Genomic DNA, 21,267 nt, shown 5'->3' with positions numbered 1-21,267 from the left:
CACGCACTTACAATGGCAGCAGGAGAAAGAGACTCAGTGGAAGGGTTGGAGTCCAGGTGGGGAAGAGAAACAGAGTTCAAGTCCTTGGTTGAAGAGAGGGTGGGGGTGATAACTACTTATCCAGGCTGGAAAGGGGTCTTTGTCCAGCAGATGTCGTCCAGAGTGGGGTCACTGGCAGAGCCTCCGGGTGGATAGGTGGTGTGGCATGGTGCTGGTCCAGATAGAGGGGGCATCCCAAAGAGTCAGTCTTCACTACCCCTTTTTATGCGGCAGGCTACCTCTGATTTTCTATGGGGAAGGCCTGTCTGTGCAAAGTCAGTCCTATTCCAGAAGGCTCCAGGTGTTCTTACTGAGCATATGCGGCCTTGGCACAATGCTGGGTTGCCTCATCTTTTGTTTCTTGAATGCTGAGGGTGGTTCCAAGGGCTGGGTTGTTGGTCCAGGTATTGGGTTTGATGATTTGGTCATTCAGAGGGAGCTATTTTTAGACCTACTGCCATTGTCTCTCAAGCACCCTCATTCATCCCCATTCATTCAGGAGCCAAGTTACACAGGGGTGGGGGGTAGGTGCGAGTCATGGATTACACAATGAGGAAAGGGGACAAGATGGAGACTTGACAAACAAAATGTAAACTGGACATGACTTACGCTAACTTACGTATATAGGCCTAAATCATATAGTATCAGTAAAACAGTAATATAGAACAGTAAAAGTCAACATAAACATAATAATTATACAATATAAAGAAAGAGAAAAAACAAAACAAATACAGCTCGCTACCAAAATAAAATGGTGAAGCTTATCCTATGTCTTATCTCACTTATCTATAGGGAATAGAGAGGGAGAGAAAAAGTCAGAAATGGTTGGGGAAAGGGAAGGAATGCATTTTTAAATAAAAACAAAAACAAAAACAAAAACTGAGGGTTTTGCTACAATTTCTGCCATCTAATTTCAAATATCACAAGCAAGGAGTCTTCCGCCATTACCCTTGGAAGTGTTTTCTTTCCCTACCTAGCAAATCTGGCCATTAGAAAATGTCAACTGATATACAGCCAAAATGTTCTTTTTCTTTCATTTTATTCCCATTACTCTGTTTTAGCTGCTTATTTTAACACCTTTTAATCTTTCCTCATAAATTAGCTCTACCACTTTTCAAATAAATCTATTTCTCTCCTCCGTGCTCCACTACTTTTTTAATGCATCTTTTTGGCTGCCAAGCCATAACTGAATACATCATTCCAGATGTGGTGTTGCTAGAACTGCATAATAATCAAGGAAAATACTATCAACTTTCTGCTCAACCCTGACTCAATGACATATTTAAGTGAAATACAATCATGAAAGCCTTTTTTACTTCTATATTGACTTGCAAACTCATAGCTAATTTCCTATCCTCTGTCACCTTTTATATCTCTGTTAAAGCTTCTCAGATTTGTTTCCTTAATTGTGCATATTTGTTTTGGATTATTTTTCTTCAGAATATATCGTTTACAGTTTTCCAAAGTAATCTTATTTTGTTTCTTCCTCATATATCTGCTCTATATCCTATTATTTGTTTTCAGGACTCCATAGTTGTTTTGGCACATTCCAAAAATCAACTGATATTTAATTAAAACTCTTCACATAATCTCTAATAGATTATCAATTAAAATGATTCATCCTGTTGCAGTTTGCATATTGGGCAAATATGTGACCACCTTCTGTTCTAAGTTACCTTAAAGTGACTCCCAGAGGAACTTAATTCTGGTTAGTGAAGTTATTCCTGATTTTATATCGGCCCAAATGAGGTCATAATTTACTCCAAAGTAAATTATGACAAAAAAGTAAGTAATAGAAAAGGAAAGTAACAACAAATAAAAAGCTTTTAAATAAATTATTCAAGGAAGTTTAATAAAAACTGCTATTTAGATTTGAGAACCAGGTCAAAGAAAGTAGAAACTATCTTGATAGAATCAGTATCCCAATCCTGCAGTTGGTGCTGTGTGCTAACCCCTCTCGACGAAGTTAATCAATTAATTTTAATGATAACTTAATACGTCTAAAAATAATGCTATTTGTTTTTCAAACTGCAATTGATGCTGTAAAAATAAAGGGCCCTGGCTTGAATTAACTCCAGGACAACTTGATCCTACACTTCTGCCCCACTCAACACTCTCATTGATTTCAAAGAAAAATAGACGCATGTAAGGTTTGTATTCTGGCATCACTGAGCTAATCACATGTAGCCATGTGTACCTCAGGTACAGTTCTGGAGAAGGGGGACTGGAGATCAACTACCCCTTCATTCCTTCCTTCCTTGGGGAAGTCATAGGTCATAGTAACCATGAGTGAGCTAGGTCAAATGGCTTCATTTATTGTGACTATATACCAAGTTACTGCGATAATCTAATTTGAACAAACCTTTTAGAGTGTGGGGTCTTATATTTCCTTACAGCTAAGATGCAAAGGTTCAGTTCTGTCCATCTACAAGGCCTGCTTGTGGAGTAAGCTGGTAGCAGGATGGACAAGGAGGGCAGAATCAGGCCTTAAATTATCTTCTCCCACAAACTAGATGAAATGTAGGAAAAATAAGGTAACAGAATCAAATGCATGAGCCACAGGCAGAGAAAAAAATGTCTTTGTCTCTTTCCCATTTCTGTTTTTTCCTCTCAAAAAAATGAAAGATTACCTGAGAAGTCAGTTAAGCAGAGACATGTTATCCTAATAAATGAGCAGGCAAGCATGTGCCCAGTAAATGATTTGATTAAACAGGAAGCTAAAATCATAGAGATATCCATGAATAAAGCTCCCAATCTAAAGGATGGTATTGTTAGCTCATTTGTAAGCCATTCCAGATGTAGCAGCAGCTCTGACTTTGGCAGCTTTCCAGGACGTTGCCTGCAGTCTGAGCTTCCCTGCGTCCGCAGTGAGAACTGCAATGCTTGGATCTTGGGGGAGAGGTTCCACAAGGCTGACGACAAATTTTACAAAGTAACAACCTGCCTTGTCAAGGGGATTTCAGACAGATCGCAAGGCAGACAATGCCCAGTTCCCTGGGGCCAACCTGCAGCTGTTTTACTGTGGATGCGTGACACTTTGCTCTGCATTATGGATCACCCAGTGAAAGCCCCATTGAGAAGATCATTTAGTGATCACATCCGAGACTCTACTGCCAGAGCCCTGGATGTTATCTGGAAAAATACAAGAGACAGACGCCTGGCAGGTGAGAAGGGGGGAGGTTAAACATGTCTTGAAATGCACAAGGGACTAGACCCAATAAGGATAATTAGTAGTGTCATTTGTGTAAGGTGCATCAGTGTCTCCTTTCAGTATTTACCTGTCATTGTGTTTCTGTGTCATGTCACTTCCGTGCCCCCCGCCCCTCCTTCAATAGGACTGTGCACGATTCTCTGCTTATGGTGCTGTGAGATATGTATTTATTAAAGAACAGCTATTAAATGTCACATTTAACTACTCTGAAATTATGGAGTGAGCTCCTCACATGAAGGAGGGCAAAAAGATTTTATTTTACTGTTAAGTCACTTTCTCCATGCTTTATTGGCATGATGTGCTTCAGTGAGTTGCAAGTCTGACTGTTTCTTAGCCAAGGAGTGTGTCAGTTGGAGTATCTGGGCTGTGCAGTCAAAGATTACTGGTATTTCCTCTGGCAAGGATCTCACTGCTTTGAGCTCCAAGTGAACGTTAGGTATGCCAGAGCCAGACTTCTGAGATATAAATTAAGTATAACTATACAGTTAAAATTCACATGCTCTGACTTTGGCTGGCAAGACTCAAAATCTGTGGCAAACCAAGATGGAGGTCCAGGGGAGAGAAGTATTGTTTGATTTTTTTTTCTTCTGTTTCTTAACTGTCCCTGAAGCAGAGTGCTTCTCATTTGTTCTTTTTATTTGCATTGTATTTAAATACCTTAGAAAAGACAGTAAAAATGCACAATGGGGTGAGCCATGTTAGAAAGGTCACTTTGGGTTGTTTATATACTTATAGTTGGAAATGTCCGGCAGGGTGCTGCATAATGATAGTATCAAGATTTATGATTTATCATCCTGATGGTGATGACCAAGAAGGCAGCCTTTCTGATCCAATAATGTAAACTGAATGTTTACTTCATTTTCATTCTCTTATCCCTAAGAAAAACAAGGGCAGCTAAATACTGGAAAGGACTTTGTTATGAGATACAGATGCCAAATCTGATTACAGTAGGTATTTGGGAAGAAGGTGAGCATGGAATATAAAGAAAAATCTTTATACATTTTTGTAGTCATCTTGCGGAGAAAAATCCTGCCATATGCTATAAAATAGGGCAAGGATCTAACATATTTACACCAAGTAATGGTATGCTATCTGATAACAATGTATTGCCACCAAAGAGATTATGAGATATTCCACATTATACAGTAACAGAAATATAGGTGTGCTTTATTTTTCAGTAGATGACAACTTTCTCAGCCTACTATGCTAACCATAAGGTAGCTGAATTAATTCTTTGGCTGTTTCCATAGATCCCATCTTGCTAGGCAGCTTCCACCTTCCACTTCTGAGTTCTACAAGGCAGACATGGGGAGATATACCAATAGAGGTAGGGGCACAGAATATATTTTAGTGCTCCACATGGATTGACTAGACTTAGCAGGTATAGAATAAGTTCCATGTCACTGTTTTCTTTCAGATACAGGCAGGTTGGTATAAAAGTTCTGGACTTCTCTCCATGAATGGGGCCTGAAGGGCATTATAAAACAGTCATAAAATGGATTCTTTTTACAGTCAAAGTAAGGTGGATTTAAGGCAAGTGAAAACATTAGTGACAGTGAAAAAAGTTTAAATGACATGGAAAAGATGGTGTATGCAATCTAAAAGAAGGCACCTGGCTTAGGCAACGGGTCCTCTGTTTAATATTTATGTCGTAATTGGGTTGTTGCCAGGTCAGCAAGACATTTGTTTACTCTGGAACATGTTTTCATTCCACCTGTTGGAGATGTTTTTGTGAAATGCCTTTACTAAGCTTTTCAATTTACAGTTAAGACCAGTATGGCATTTGCATCAACAAGCTCCAAGAATCTCTGGCCTGCCTCCAAATCAGACAACAACAGCAAGCTTGGCCTCCTATAAAATTGTACCCCAAGCATTAGCATAGACAGAAAAAGGACATACTGTCCCATGTAATTCAGTCTTCTAATGCAGTGTAACCTACTATGTAGGCTTTGTCAGGATACAAAAAGACCTTGATAGATAAAAATACACACAACACACACATGTGTGTGTGTGTGTGTGTGTGTGTGTGTAACCTTGCATATGCTTGATAAATATCTGAGGGATAGACAGCTGCTAATTATATTTCTTGAGACTGTCACATTCCTAGAAATGAGGAGTGAACATGTAACCCTTTAACCTCTTAAAATATGCTGATAAGAGCGGGTATGTTTTTATTCTTGCTGGCAGACATTTATGAGCAGTCAGGATTTTTATCAATACAGTGCTTAGATGTTGTAGGGCCCTTAAAAGTAGTGAGCATTCCATTTTCCAGGCTGTGCTGATGATTTGAGGGTGACAGGTACAATAATATGTTGGGGCTGTTGTCAGCCAAATAGTTTTATTAATCGTCAGGCTTTTATGTCTAACATGCAGCACAATATATGAGCACATTAAAGTTATTTAGAGTTCATTTGTACAAAGAACAGTGAAAATACTTGATAAAATCAATAGGCAGAGAGAAGCACAAATCATCCAAAAATATGCTGGTCTGTTTATCTACAGTGTCAAAAATATTTGAACTGGTACAAGCAGGGTACAAAAAGGGTGCATGACACTAAAATCAATAATCTACTTTAGATAAGCAGGACACGCCTTAGAAAGCACGTGATTTGAGTAACAAACGAGGGCAAGAAGAAAATGTGAAAAATGTGTTCCTTGTAGCATATGCAACAACGAATCATCTGAACAATGTTTTGCTTGGAGAGGCAAAAAGTTATCAAAGATGTACGCCTGTGTGCTGTGATGGCAGATCATGAAATATACTCAGGAGGCTCAAACAGCCAGAAGTGTCTACTGTCAGCTCTAGGACAGCCAACGAGCAGAGATACTCAGGAAAAAAAACTCTTCATTGAGGAGAAAACAAAGGGGATCACCCAAAAATATGTGCTCCTCATTCATGGCCAAAATATGTAAATACATGTTAAAATATGTATTTCAAGTATTAAAAAATACTCCAGGCAACTAACATACTTTGGGCTATGTTATGCTGGTATGCTCTTCTCTATCTTCTAGCCTCCAACTGCCGTGAGTCATTAGGGAAAAACACCTTTCTCAGGATTGTTATGTGTCCTAGGATGGAAGCTAGGGTATTGCATTCTATTGCCTGGGAAACACGGTTTGCTAGCTTAGGGATATGGCCAGGCCCTCCTGCATGCATATGACAATAGAAAGTAAGCTATAGAAGAGGAGCATGGACTGCTGCTTTTGAAAAAGTTCTTAGATGCATTGCAGATTGCGCTTTTGAGCCAACTTTTATTGTGCTAGCCAAATATATAACAAGCCTCTGCTTCGGGGCATAGACAGAAGTGACAGTTTTTGCCTAATCTGGCGACAGAAAGCAGTTTATACCCATTGCCAAACACAAGTGCGCGACTACGGACAGCTTAAAAAATGGCTGATCAGGTGAAAATCTGAGCCCTTATTGCATGAGGGATCAGATGAAGACATTTCAAAACAGAGCATCTTCTATAACTTCTGTCTGTGCTGCCTCCCAGCCTCAAACTGTTTTCAGAATGGGAAAGGGAATGGAGGGAGTTTGGTCTGAGAGGGTTTCAGCCCCTGCAGCTAAGTTGGAGGGTCTCCAACTCACCCCTGGTGCTGGAGGATGGGGTGGGTGAGTTGGAGCCCCTTCAACTTAGCTGCAGGGGCTGAAACCCCCCCCCCAGACCAAACTCCCTCCATTCCCTTTCCCATTCTGAAAACAACTCACCCACCCCACCCTCCACCACCAGGGGGTGAGTTGGAGCACCCCCACCCTAAAACAAGCTTCCTCTGCTCACTTTCCCCACTCCCATTCTTAACAATTTGCAGCCTGGCAAGGAGGAGGGGTTGCTGCTAGGGGAAACCTGGAATCAACAGTGAACTTCTGTTTGATCCAGGGGATTGTTGTAACTCAGAATATTTCCTTCAAAGCTGCACTTCTGTCTGGACTCCTGCTCTGCCCTGCTCAGCTCCTCTTCCCTTCTTTTCCACCTTGGGTTTTGACAAGAAGATTGCCTTTAGACTTTAATGTGTACACGTGAACATGTGTATAGTATTCTAGGCATTATATGTGGCTATAAGTATATCTGATGTTTCTCTGTGTGTATGTGTAAATATACACACAAGTGCATGCTGGTTATAGTTGGATGGATGCTGGATATAGCTTATGATCTTATAATATTAAAAACCTATGCAATAAAACAATGGAGCATTTTTTTGCTGGGGGGACATAGTATGTGAGCTTCACATTATGAAAATCTGCCATATCAAAATATATCAGTTGCTACCTATAACTTTGGGTTAAGGTCTGAGGATATAGGACTGGAAGGGACTCTGTACCTTTTGGATAGGGCATGATATAAATAAACAAGAGACTCCCCCCCCCCCCCCCCCGACAGTCAAGTCCAGTACTTTGCTATGCTATGAAGTAATGTCATTTAATCCCATTTATAATCTGTAGGTCAACCCTAAATATATAGTTGTTTTATACTCGCTACTCATTCTGTTCCAGTATGAAATATCAGTTAATTTAAGGAGTGTGACAGTTTTAAAAATTGAAGAAATGGTCATTCAGAACAGAATGAACTTTAGCCAACTAACTTTTATCAAAAGAGTTTTAAAGCCAGTTTGCAAAAACAGAGGTGTTCATACAGACCACCATTTTAGATATGAAGACCAGCTTCCCAGCTGATATAAATGAACATATCTCCATTAATTTCAGTAGAGTTCAGGTCAGAAACTGGCCCTGCATACCTAAACACCCAAATCCACCTGTAGGCAGATACATTTTTATCTGATTTTTAGAAGTTTTGAGCAGATTTTTATTTGTCTTCCACTGAAGGCAATAAGAATTACAGTGTTTTACATACAATCATAGAAAATCAGGGTTAGAAGGGACTTCAGGAAGTCATCTGGTCCCAACTCCTGCTCAAACCCATCCCCAACGACTTTGTCCAAGCCAAGACTTTGTCTAGCCAGGTCTTAAAAACCTCCAAACATGGAGATTCCACAGTCCTTCTGGCTTACCTGTTCCAGTGCTTTACTACCGTCCTAGTGAGAGAGTTTTTTCCAGATATCAGACCTAATCTTCCCTTGCTGCAACTTGAGACCATTGCTCCTTGTTCTGTCATCTGTCACCACTGAGATGATGGTTCTATTGACTACAGTGCAGCCAGGGGCATCCCTGTTTGAATATTACAGATAAGAAGGATGTTGCACATGCTGAGATAGTGGGTAACATAACCAGGCTGACATTGTACAGATCAGGCTGACATTGCTTTGTGCTCCAAACAATACTGTTGGCTTTTTTTTTTTTTACTTTCAGACATACTCACCAACATTTTTTAGAAAGAAAAATGAAGGAAGATCTTATCCAACGCACCTTTCACATCTCATATTTTAAATTAAGTTGAGTTTTCAATAAAGGGTGAAACTAAATTCCATTGTAATTCTGAAATTTGTCACGTTATACAGACACAGTTAAATTTTTATGATATATTCTTCTTAGATATGAGTGTCTTATGACTGTAATTTCTCAGTGAAGAAAATAGATTTCACCAAATCCTGTATAACCTCTATATTAAAAACAGCTTTTCCTTGGACAGTGTTATTTTCAGAAGAGAATGGAATGTCATTTTTAAGCCTTAGCAAAATTAAATTTTCATGTGCATACATGTGTGTGCTTATCGTGGCTAAGCAAGCAACTGCAAAGAGATTGGAAATGTCATTTTTCAAAATCTAGAAACCAATACATATATGTTGTCAGAAAAATCGGAGGTGGAAAGGGTTGGCAAAAACTGGATAATTTCTGTTCAAAATCTGGGGGAAGCGGAGAAAAAAGTTATTACTTTGGAAATTGTCTCCTTTAAATTATTACCATTGTCTAAGAAGACATGTAGTTTAGTAGTCAAATTTACTTTTGAATTTAGCTCAGTGTAAGTAAGGTGCTTGTGAAAGTGAAGTATTTAAGATGTAATCCATTAATAGGCAGCCACAATACTTGTGACTAGTGATTCTATCCCTATAAAGATGACTTTGCACAAATGACCTTGAAACATTACTATAAACCTGAAAAAATGGCTAATTTTGCCAATGAAAAATATATCAAGATGTCCTGTGGTGCTATGTTTGGTTCCCATTCAAATGAATGACAGTGTTGAAAGTTCCTTCCCTGTCAGAACCAGGCTTATTTGATAAAGATATAGATATCTATATCTATCTACCAATATAAAAATACATATGAATTCAATGTACATATGTATTTATATATGGGTATGCTTACACTGCCGTGCAGCATAGAAATACCTGAGCTAACTCAAACACTGGAAATAGTCTAGCTGTGATATCATGGAGTACCATGCAAGTGCAATTACTCTGTGACAGACAGATGGCATCTTATGCTTTTATCTGTTTTATCTAGTTACGTAAAACATCGTGGGGTAGATTTTCTGTGAAGGATGCTATGCAGAGGCATTTATCTTATATCATAGGGTTCTTGATATTTAAGACCAGAAGGGACCATTTTCATCATCTAGTCTGGCCTCTTCCATAAAAATAGACCACAGGACCTCACCCAGGAATTTCTTCATCAAGCCCATAACTTCTCTTTGAGCTACAGCATATCTTTTAGAAAGGCATCCATTCTTGATTTAAAGACTTCAGGTAACATAGAATACACAATGCCCCAAGCTAGCTATTCCACTGATAAATTATTCCTGCCATTAAAAATCTGTGCTGCATTTCTAGTCTGAAATCATCTAGTTTCAGCTTCCAGCTATTAGATCTTATTGAACTATTTTCTTTTTGATGAAAAGAGCTGTTTACTATCAGAAATGGCTTCCCAATGTAAGTACTTGAAGACTGTGACCTTTTAGCCTCTTGGATGAACTAAAAGAATAGTGTTTTTAAGCTATATTTTATAAGGCAGAAGTCAGGGCAGGGTGACTTCTTGAAGACTAACTCATTCAGAGACACATGAGCTTTAATTGGCTACAGCCTACTTTGTCAAATGCTTCATAGCTGTGTCTAACTTCAGACTAACATGGGTAACTAACTGCCTCTCTTAACGCAGCATGTTTTCCATGCCTCAAATCATTCTGTCAGTTCTTTTTTCAAGCATTTGCAATTTTTCAGTGTTCTTTTTAAAGGATGCACAAAGGTTCCAGTAGTGTTCTAATCAGTGCTATGTATTGAAACAATTATATTCCGCGATATAATTACTGGGCACATCAACACAAGACACTGTTGCTGTAGCAACGAGCTGTGGAGACATAGCATATGCAGGCACTAACCATGACACAGCTGCTACTGCACAGCAGCAAGGAGCTACTGCGCAGTAGAGTTGGAAATGAATCAGGCACTGCCGGGACTGTGCAGTACCAGCAGGTACCATGCAGTCTTTTAGTACTTACAAATACTAAATATACTTTAGCAAGTACCTAAATACCTATGCAGTACCAACTGCGCAGTCAGGGGCACATGTAGACGTGCCCACTGAATATAATGCTATGTACTAAAACAAGACCACCTCCTTGCTCTTACCTGATGGCAATCCATTTGGCCATAGGTGATGCATAGGGAAGGCATGTGCCCCCCAGAGATTGGCCCTCATCAGCCAGGGATTGTGGGGGGGGCAATGGCCAGTACCGCCCCCCGCCAGAATGTGGCAATTGGCTGATGGGGGACCCCTCCCAGTCAGCAATCAGCTGCTAGTGCCCCCACCCCTGGTATCAGGAGGCACCAGTCACCCATGCAGTTGACTGCAGTTTCACACTGGGAGCTCATGTTCAATTATTTCATTGAACCATGGCATTTAAGTTCTTTTTAGTTTCACTAAATTCAAGGATATTGTATTCCATCTTATAAGTGTAATTTGAATTCTTGCTGTAATAAATGAGCCACCTTTCTAAAAATAATCTTGTTTGGCCTATAATTTAAAGCTGATTGAGATTTTCCAGACACAAGGTCATTCCCCTTCCCCTCCCCCGACTCCAACCCAATATTTGAAGCAACTGAAATATTTTGTGAATTTGTATCAGTTCGGGTGAACTGTTTCAGTAAAAATAAATAAAAATCCCATAAAAATGACATTTTTGGAAAGAAAAAACTTTCAGGTTTTAAATTGAAATTATGCCTCATCTTAAAAGTTTGTTAATTTCACTTTAAAATAATTCCAAATTTTAAAAAATTCTTAAACCAGTCATTCTCAATCAGAGTGCCAGGCAATTCTTTTAAGGGTACCATGGGGTTCCACAAAATATTAGCACTATTCGGTGCACTGATAACTATAATGATTCACAAGGTAGATCCAGAGATTTCAATTTCATGATGTCAAAAATATTCTGACAATAGATGAATTGCTGTATTAATTTTCAATAGTTAAAAAATGAGTGAAAAACTAAAAAAATTTTACAGGGGGCATTTTACAAGGAGTGCCTCAAAGCGACTTAGATTGAGAACCACCGCCATAAACCACTGTTCAACCTATCTTGCCCTGTGGGCCAGATGAATGGTGCAGGGCCAGTGGGGAGGACTGGCACTGTTAATTGCTACAGCTCTTCTGTGGCAATTATTGCTGCCACCTCTCCCATCCAGCCAAATTTCCAGACCCATGGGGAGGCCTGTGGGCTGGATGACCCAGCTCTGTGGGCCAGATTTAGCCTATGGGCCAAAGGCTGAACACCACTGCCTTAAATCAAAATGTTTCATTCAATTCAAGACAATTTTTTTTTCACTTTTTGAGTGATCAAAAAAATCTATTTGGGCCCAACAACTATTTTTTTCAGCTTTTTTGAACTGTCAGTGAATCAAAGCTATAAACAGATGTTCTCTTTGAAATAGGATCAGTTATGCCAGGATGTGTCCACTTCCATGGCCATCACAGATGTTACTGGGGCCCCTGTCTCAGAGTTGGGACCCTGTGACTTCAGGTCCCTGAACCTGCAAGAAAAGTGCTCGGGTGCTGTGTCCCAACTCCAGGTACATGTCTGCAAGCAAGGGAGCACCCCTGGGGTCCTCTGCTTGTAGATATCTGTTCCAACTCAGGCCCAGCAGCCTGATATGCAGACTATGGTAGGCCCTCAGGGGGTTCCTGTAGTTCCTGTACAAGTCAGGGCAGGTGCAGCTTAGTAACTTGCATCATGGGAATCCACTACGAAGGGATTTCTGGGGCACATTTCTGCTTGCAGATGCATGCCCCAAGTTGCGGGGGGAGGGTGGTCCAGCAGCAATGCAATATGCACATCTCAGGAATCTCCAGCAGGGGGAGGCCCGGGACATTTGTCAGCAGTAGTACCTTACTCACTGTGCTAAAAAGTTAAGATCCCTCTTGAGCTTGCTGTTCTTCTGGACCTGTGACTTTCATTCTCTGATGCCTAGTGTCACAGCTTCAGTAGAAAGGGTAGGAACTGTCTTATAACCTAGGATGCTCTCCTAAGAGGTGAAATATGTGGGTTTGAATCCCTTCAGGCTAAGAGGGGCAATGAACCAAGGCTTTCTATATCCTGAGTGAATGGAAGCTTCTAATATGTGGTCTGAGACGGATTCCCAAGCTTCTGAGGGGGCAGGACCTCAGCTTTCGGTTTCTTTTGGCTACCTCCAGGTGCTTTCAGGCTCTAAATCATCCTTTGGAGGTATCTAACTTTCCTCATTCTCTGTGTACAGAGCTGAGGCACATCACTGTGTATGGTTTTTTGGAGGTACTTAATTCTTGTGTTAACTAACCATGTCTATCTGGAGCTTCCTCCTGGAACCAGTCACATAATTTTTGGATATGGCAGTACCTAGAAGTGGGTATCTAAATCACCAGTCTGAGCTGACTGCATCTGTATATAATTTAAGATAAAGTCATAGTGTAGTGGCATTTTACCTATCTGCAAAAAGTCATACTTAGGTTTAAGTGAATATATCTCTTTAAATGTTAATTCAGTATCTGCTTTCAGACAAATTAAAAGTATGTATTTATTGTTTGTATTTTGATAAGGTAATATCATGTGCAATATTTTACAAAATATGCAGCCATACAAAATACCCACATACTGGGTGCATCTACAAGAGATGCTGCATCACCGTAGCAACAAGCTACTGTAATGTAGCTCGTTGCTACAGCAATGTAGAAGCGGTTGGCATGAACCACAATGCCACCAGTACTGTACAGTAGCAATGAGCACAGTAAGGTCAGAAACAACCCATATGGCTCTGGGACTGCACAGGACCAGCAGTTGCTAAAGTACTAAAGTCAGATAGTACAAGCAAGTACTAAGTGACTAGGCAGTAACAACTGCACAGTCAGGCACACATGTAAACTTGCCAGCTGAGTGCACTGGGAAGCCTAAGACCAAAGGTAATACCTTTGAGTACCTGAGTGTGTAATCTTTGTACAGACTCTCTTTTGGACTATATAACTGCTTTTAGAAAAAAATGACATAGCTGTTGATTAATAAGTAAAACCCATGCATCTCCTACAATAAATTCTAGACCAGTTTAGAGTCAGCTTCCTGATCTCCATGCTCCTCTTACCCAGTCTATTATATAAATAATTAAAAACAGTCACATCTACCAATATCACACTTGAAATAATCTATACTTGTACTAAGGTAGAACATGCGCAATACTGATAATGTCATCTAGAAGAAAGCTGCAGCCTTTATCATGTACACGGCTACAAATAGTCTCAGGTGGCATGCTGTTATCCTAAAAGCTACCTGAAAAAAACATGTTTTTGCTAATCTTTTTATAAAATTAGAGAAAAGCAGACCTTTTATAATATGTCACAGTTTAAAAAATCAGACATGCATAATCTCAAATAGTTCTATATGTACTTTTCTGCACATGAGTACAATATTTATGAGAAATTTTGTTTGGCTACAGTAGTATTATAACCAGGCACATGAATATAAAATGCTTTTTGTTTGTTTGTTTGTTTTTTAAATAAGGGCTGGTTGATATTTCTAGCAGAACAATCTTTAGTTTAAGTACTAAAAGAAGTTCTGAATAAAGTTGTGATCTGCTCCTTTCCTGTACCCAGCTCTTTTAATGTCACACTCCAAAGAAAAATGTAAAGGAGTATTGGAATGATCAAAGGAGCTTGTAGTGTGGGGCTTATGTGGTTTATTATTTTATTAGAATGTTTTGTTTCCAACACTCTTGCATTTCTTACTTGAAAGCTGACATAAATGGGGTTGTAGCAGGCATGTAGCTATACAAGGCAACATGTACTTTTTCTATCACTTGGAGTATTTAAATGAGAAACAACCACATTGAAGCTGGGGGTGGGCAGTTGGAAAAGTTTATATTTATTATTTTGACATATTTCACCATCAGTTGAATTTTAAATACTTATTTTATGTGGTTCCTCTGTCATTTCTGTAATCAGAAGGCACAAATGGAATTATTTTGTTAAAGTTTATAATAAGTAGCACATAGGATGCTGAGCATTTTAAGCAAGTGATTCTTAAAAGCTTCTCATGCATACAAGTTAGAATAGCTGGAATGGATTATGGAAATGCGCCCTATTTTCAACATTCTGTTTTTCCACAATCCTCTAACCAGTTACAGCATTGAAATAAACATAGCCCCAAGTCATGTCTTTGAGTTTTTCAGTATTGTGTACATAAGGAATGCAATCCCAGAACACTCCTGCAATCCGGAAATTTTGGAATTAATTCACTGTGTTTTTGGGAGCCCCAAATCCATTGTTTATAAATATCACATGCAATAGCTAAGGACAGTTACACCAAGGGAAACTCTTTAAATCTCTGTTCTGTCCACCAACAGAAAGAGGACGAGCCACCAGATGTGAAATGTCATTGTTCAGCTAAGCAGCAAGGCAGTAAGAACAGCTTCTGGGAGAAGAGAAAGTAATAACCCCTGACAATAGGAAAGCCCCTGATTAGGTTTCCAAAATGTGCCCATGTGTATGCATATGGGTATTCCTTATAAGAGTAGGACCAAAAATGATTGGCAAAAATAGTATCTTCTCTATGGCTCTAGCTTTGATTGGTAAATTTAAATATTAAAAATGAGATGTCTCGAGATCACTGTTAGATAGAGTCAAAGTCAGGTCTCCATAGACCATTAAAAAGTATGCCTCATTGACTTTCTGTTCTTTGCTCTTTCATTTGTGTTTCCTAGCACCCTGGGACTGATGAGTAACTCTACCCCCAGTTTTTGGGCTCCCTGGATTGTGTTCCCCTACTGCATTATGTGGACATTTCACTCACTTGAAAGATTATTATAGGTTTGAAGCATTCCTACAAAAGTGCTAACAATGCTGAACTGTTTTGCATGTGACTTTTTGGAGGTCTTGCTCAACAAATATTACAACTGCTACAATTCTGCTAACATCTGGACAACTTCCTTACGTCAGAGTTTGGAAGATGAGTTCCAGATGTTATGACTTATTGATGTTTTCATTAACTTCTAAGCAGTGCTGTCTTTCTGTTTTGTTTGCAGGCTCCAACTTCTTAATACATCAGTGTTATGGGGGAAAAAAGTGGGAAGGGAGAAATGAAATTAGAGTTTGGCACCGGCCCAGAATAACTGAATTCTCGTTACCATGTGCAGCTTTAACTCTGCTACAGGATATGCAGACTGTGGGAAGATCAGCTCCCAACTCCACAAAGATAAAAAAAAAAAAATTCAGAGTTGATTTTTTTAAGTTAAAATTTGCTCCATGATTTGCTAATCCTGTTCCAGATTTAATGTTATATATTAAGTTATCCAGACAACAGGAACTGAAGGAAATAGGATATTAATGAAACTATTCTAAACTTCTTTCCTCGGTGTTTATAATCTAATCTTTAATGGCTGTATAGAAAATATTTATTGCTCTGAAATAATGTCACCACTGCAGCTGATACACCAAGGAACTCAGTTCTGCTTTTGCTTACATGTTAAGAACAATATGACTGCTTATTGTGAGTTTTAATCAAGGAAAAAGGAAAAAGTTGCAGATAAGATATGAAAAAAATATAGATCTAATTGCTTGTCCAGTCTCTTCTGTGGAAAAACATGCACCATATGATTGCTAATTTTACATGAAGGAACTCCTTTTGTTAGCATGTGAACAATCCCACCATATAGTTTCCATCCATACTTTTTCAGCTGCAAATAAAACAGTTTGAACAAATGAACAACCTGCCATGTCTTTCTGGCTGTAGACCACAACTTAGATTTTCAAAATCAAACTCCAGATTTGCACTCAGATTTTACATCTGCAAACACAACATTTTGTATGTAAATCAGTTCATTTGGCTGTTGATGATTTTAGCCATTAAACACTTTAAGAAGCAGGTGTTGAAAAAACTGAGAGTTTGCAGTCTGGAAGTCAAACATAAAATGACACCATCCACTGAGAGACGCAATGGAAGGAGATATGCTCTCTCTCACACACCACACACATCTGTATGTAATAGAAACCACTGATCCTCTGGATCATGGTGTACAAATAAGACAACTATGACCATCACATCAGACCTTCAATGCATGTGGCTTGGCAAGAGTATGGAGGAGATGAGGATGCCCAAGACCTACCATCCCCACTTCAGACCATTGAAACAGAATCCAAAGGCCAGACTGAGTCCAGACATTCAGTGCTTCGATGGGTTGTAGCTTCTGGCAGAGAGCAAAAGATGAGAACTGTTGCTGACTACCTAACACTTCATCAAGTGTTATCCTGTCAGGATAATGTTCAGGGATTTTCTGTTCATCATAGAAAAATGTGGGAAAATGTGGATTTTATCATTTTAGGGAGAAAAATTCAGATTTTTCAATTTTTAAGGAGAAAAATGCTAATTTTCTCCTTTAAAGGAGAAACACATGGGAAATAGCAGGTTTCCCCTTGCAGGCTGGCAGAGTTTCAGGCTGCAAGGGACTGGGAGGAGTGGGAGGCAGGCAGTCAGGCAGGGGGTGCCACATGCCTGTGCACATGCACACAGGCACATGGCAAGCAAGCAGCATGAAGAGCAGGTAAGTCCCAGGGAGGAGGAATTGAGACCCCCTTAGGGAGGGAGGGAGTTGGGCAGGGCTGGGGGCACTGCCAGCCAGGGCAGTGTGTGGGGCCTGGAGCTTGAGGCCTGGGGCCAGGGCAGGAAAGTGTGGCCACAAGGCCCAGGGGCAACGTGTAGCGGGTGCACGCAGGTGCATGTGTACCCCCTGAGCGTGGTGGTGCCCCCCCTACAAAAAGGTGCCGCTGATGCTGTCGGTGGCACTATGGGCGGTCACCGCTCATCACCCCTCCGCCGGTGGTGTCTGTGGGCAGTCAGCGATCCCCACTGGCTGCCAACGATGCTACTGGTGGCATCTGCAGGTGGTCTCTGACCCCTGGTTGGTGATCACCACCTCTCCCCCTCCACTGCGGCAGCTCCCACTTACAGCCCCCACGCTCCTGCCGCCACTCTCCTGCCACCACTGTGTGCCCCCAGCTGCCGGAGGTGCACATCGTTCATGACAGGTCTACACAAAGAGTGGGACAAAGCCACAGGTAGCTTGTCCAGGGGGAGTCAGGGGGGCTGGCTCCCCACCACTGCGTGCACTCCTGGGGGGTATAGTGGGCATGTGTCCCCCAAATTTTTTGCGTGGGGTGGGGGTGGGTATAGGCTGCTTCTTGCAGACTTAGGCCTCCCCACATTGCTGCCCTCCCTCTGGGGGCTCCACAGCCCAGTGGATGAGACCTGACATAGCAAGGCAGAGTGGGGTGGAGCAGGGAGGCTTAGTGCCATCACTGGGAGTCCTGCACCCACCCAGTAGATGAGACTTGACATGGAGAGTGAGAGGCACCAGCGGGGCTGCAGGGCTGTCGATTTGGAGTGAGGGACACCAGTGGGACCAGGGGCTGTGGGTTGGGAATGAGGGGTACCACAAGGGCTAGGGAGTTGTGAGGAGTGAGGGGCAATGGCATGAGCAGGGCACCAGCTTATCAGGGCTGTTCAGCACCACAAAGCAGTGGGGGTGGGGGAGGATAGCCACAGCTGGACCCACGTCCTGGTGAGCAAAGGGGGAAAGGGGAGCTCTGATTTTTCCATGATAAAAAACCCAAAATCAAATGCCAAAATATATAGGTATTTAGAATTTATTATAGTGACTGAGGCACTGGTAGGCTTCCAAATTGGTTTAAAATAGTAAATGTAACAATAAAGCATTCTGTTCAACTGATACCTATATATATAGTGACATTTCATTGTAATTGCAGAAAAATACAGACTTGGGGGGTTTTAATCAAAGAATTTTCAAATTTTATCAGGGAATTTGAAATTTTTAAACAAAGAAAACCAGGATCCCTGGTAATGTCTCTGAGCCTTTCTCCAACCAAAGAGTACCCACAAAGCAATGGGGACCAGGGTGTTGAGGTACCCTATACTTATCACAATGTTGCAACCTCTGGAGTAAGGTATTTTATAGGAGCTACCCCACCATGAGTAGCCACACTATATTGCCACCAGGCCCTTTGGTCAGATGCAGAGCTTTTTTGTATTATGAAATCATTTTCTTTAAATTGACTGTAAATTCTTGAGCTTTGATATTCTGATTCTGGGTGAAGCTGCTTGAACTTGAGAGAGGCTTTCCAGAAATAAATCACAGGAACTGAACCTCTGATGCTTTCATTGTTGCCTCTTATAATAGTAAAGTATGTTGTGGGTTTTTTTCAGTTGAACTGCTACAGTTAATGTTGGGGCACTGCTAATGTTAATGTTAACACAAATAGCTCTTGCTCCTAAAGCTATATGAAAGAAGAAAGACAATGTTGGGAAAGAAATTAATGTTGGGAAAGTATTAGGAGTCTCATTTTTGTGATGCTGTTGATCTAAGAAGAAAAGAAATATGAGGCTCTTTAGTGATTTTTCTTTTGTTTAGTCAGAATTAAGTGATTTGTACTGTACACAACATTGAAAGTATACTGTAATATCTGTGTGTGTGAGTGAGTATGTGTGTGTATACGTATATATAAGTATATATATACATATACATATATATACACACACACACGTATAATATATATGTATGTGTGTGTATATATATATATGTATATGTATATGTGTGTATATATATGTGTATGTGTATATGTGTGTGTGTGTGTGTGTGTATAAGTTTGCACCAGTGGCTGTCAGCAGCACAAAAGGACCTCTTGGTTCCTGCCACAGAGCCAAGATTTCCAGATTTCAGAATCATGATGTTTTTCCAGGGAAAGTGGGCCATTAAGTGGGAGAACTTGCCCCTTCCTCTCTTCCCATGGATTAGCTCCCCTGTACCTTCAGATGGCTCACTGATATCAGGAGCTTCAGGCCCCGTGCGTTTAGCATAATAGTGCATTTATTGTGTGTTTGCCTGTGTATGTGTCTGTGTGTATATACACACAATAATCATATAGAGGTACACTAAAATGATCTAATGATGGTGGATAGAAGTAATCTGTATAAAAAGAGGAAATAAACTATACAACCAATAATAAATACAATTGTACAAATATTCCAGGCAGTTGGCACATAGTTAATATTTTCTAAGAGTAGAGGAAGCATTAAGGAAGAAATAGGGATTGTATCTATTTAATAGGATATTTAAAGTTATTCTTTTAAAACTTTAATTCAGTGCCTCCAGATGTGCACAGAGAATGTAATAAATGATAACTATTACCTCAGTCCCCCTCCTTCTGCCCTCCTCCCTAGTGATTTATCTTTGATTAGATTGGAAGCTCGTTTTGTCCTCCTAGGTGCTTACACAATGAAGGCCCAATCCTGATTAGAGCTTCTAGATAATATAACTATAAACAGTTGTCCATAACAGTATTGTACAGTTGAACAAATGTGCAGTTAAGTCAACTGGTGGTCCACACACACATCTGAGGAAAACCCATCTGAAGAATGCTTTTCAAGGAGAAACTTTAAGGAGGGGAGAGAATCCCCTGATGCTTTTCCTTCTGTTTTAAGGTTGCTGTTCCATAAAGTGAAGTAGATATCTATTGCTTCAAAAGCCTGAGATTTGTTTGGAAGAGGAAATAATCCAGAACATTGGCAAGGTTCTGTGCTCTCTGGTCTTCAAAGAAGTGTGTCGCTGCCTATTGGAGTTATAAGAAACTTGTTAATAATCTCCTGGTATTCAAGAAGCTCCACCTTAGTAGTGTTTTTATAAATTTTGTACAGCCTTGCTTTTACTGCTGGGTATCCTTAAGCTGAAATTTGGCAAGCATACTAACTTAGAAAAAGGTTTGCCACTCAAGCTCAAGCAGCAACTGGGCTGTGCTAGCTATCTGCAAGGACTCTTCAGCACATGCCTCTGCTTGCTGACTGTCTTAGCAGAAAAACTCTAGGCATTTAATTGGCACCAATCCACAGAAAGTCTGAGAGATGAGTGAAATGACACTGGACTTGGTCATTTGTATAGAATTGCCCATGGTGTATTTAATTTTAATTTTAAAGGTATTACATGTTATTCTATCCAGAAAGGGAGTAACAACCTTTTCTTCTTGAGTCAGTGATAAATGCAGCTGAACCCATGAAATGTATGCAAGAAAAATACACACTGAAAAACTGACTGTATGAATCAAGTTGGCTATGTATTAATGGTTTTAGTGCAGGGTATCCTTTCACCGTGAAGTTTTTTTACCCATCTTTACAAAAGATAATCATTGCTTCAGCCAGATCCTGTGTTACTGCTGATAGGAAGAGCTGTACATATCAGACTGTCATCACATACTCTCTAAATAGTGGTTAGTGATCTAACCAAGCACAATAATGGGATTAGGATGGCAAGTGTTCTGCAACAGTGGGTATTTTCATATACTCTCTGAAGTACTGTACTATTTTCTGGCGATAGGTTGCTCTGTTATACATCCTATTATTTCATAGATTTCATAGACATTAGGGCTGGAAGGGACCTCAGGAGATCATCAAGTCCAGCCCCTGCCCAAAGGGCAGGAAGTCAGCTGGGGTCATAGGATCCCAGCAAGATAAACATCCAATTTACTCATGAAGGTGTTCAATGTAGGTGCTTGAACCACCTCCGCTGGCAGACTGTTCCAGACCTTGGGGGCTCGGACAGTAAAG

The 21,267-nt window shown here is 40.3% G+C and overlaps 1 protein-coding gene across 3 annotated transcripts in view; it reads left to right on the top strand.

Moving 5' to 3' along the window:
* The window catches only part of DLC1 (DLC1 Rho GTPase activating protein), a 408,242-nt gene that overhangs the window by 238,784 nt on the left and 148,191 nt on the right, over positions 1-21,267 (top strand). The window contains exon 1 of one of the 3 annotated variants that reach the window (XM_019552801.1): positions 2,923-3,203. The exons of the other annotated variants lie outside the window; for them this stretch is intronic. Within the exon in view, the coding sequence (XP_019408346.1) occupies positions 3,065-3,203 (139 nt within the window). The 5' untranslated portion in view covers positions 2,923-3,064. Of the gene's footprint in view, positions 1-2,922; positions 3,204-21,267 lie in introns of those variants that run through there. 3 annotated transcript variants of the gene reach the window in all.

Source organism: Crocodylus porosus, unplaced genomic scaffold, assembly GCF_001723895.1.
Source record: "Crocodylus porosus isolate Cpor-Errol unplaced genomic scaffold, CroPor_comp1, whole genome shotgun sequence".
NCBI lineage: Eukaryota > Metazoa > Chordata > Crocodylia > Crocodylidae > Crocodylus > Crocodylus porosus.
This window is presented reverse-complemented; position numbering and strand designations above follow the sequence as displayed.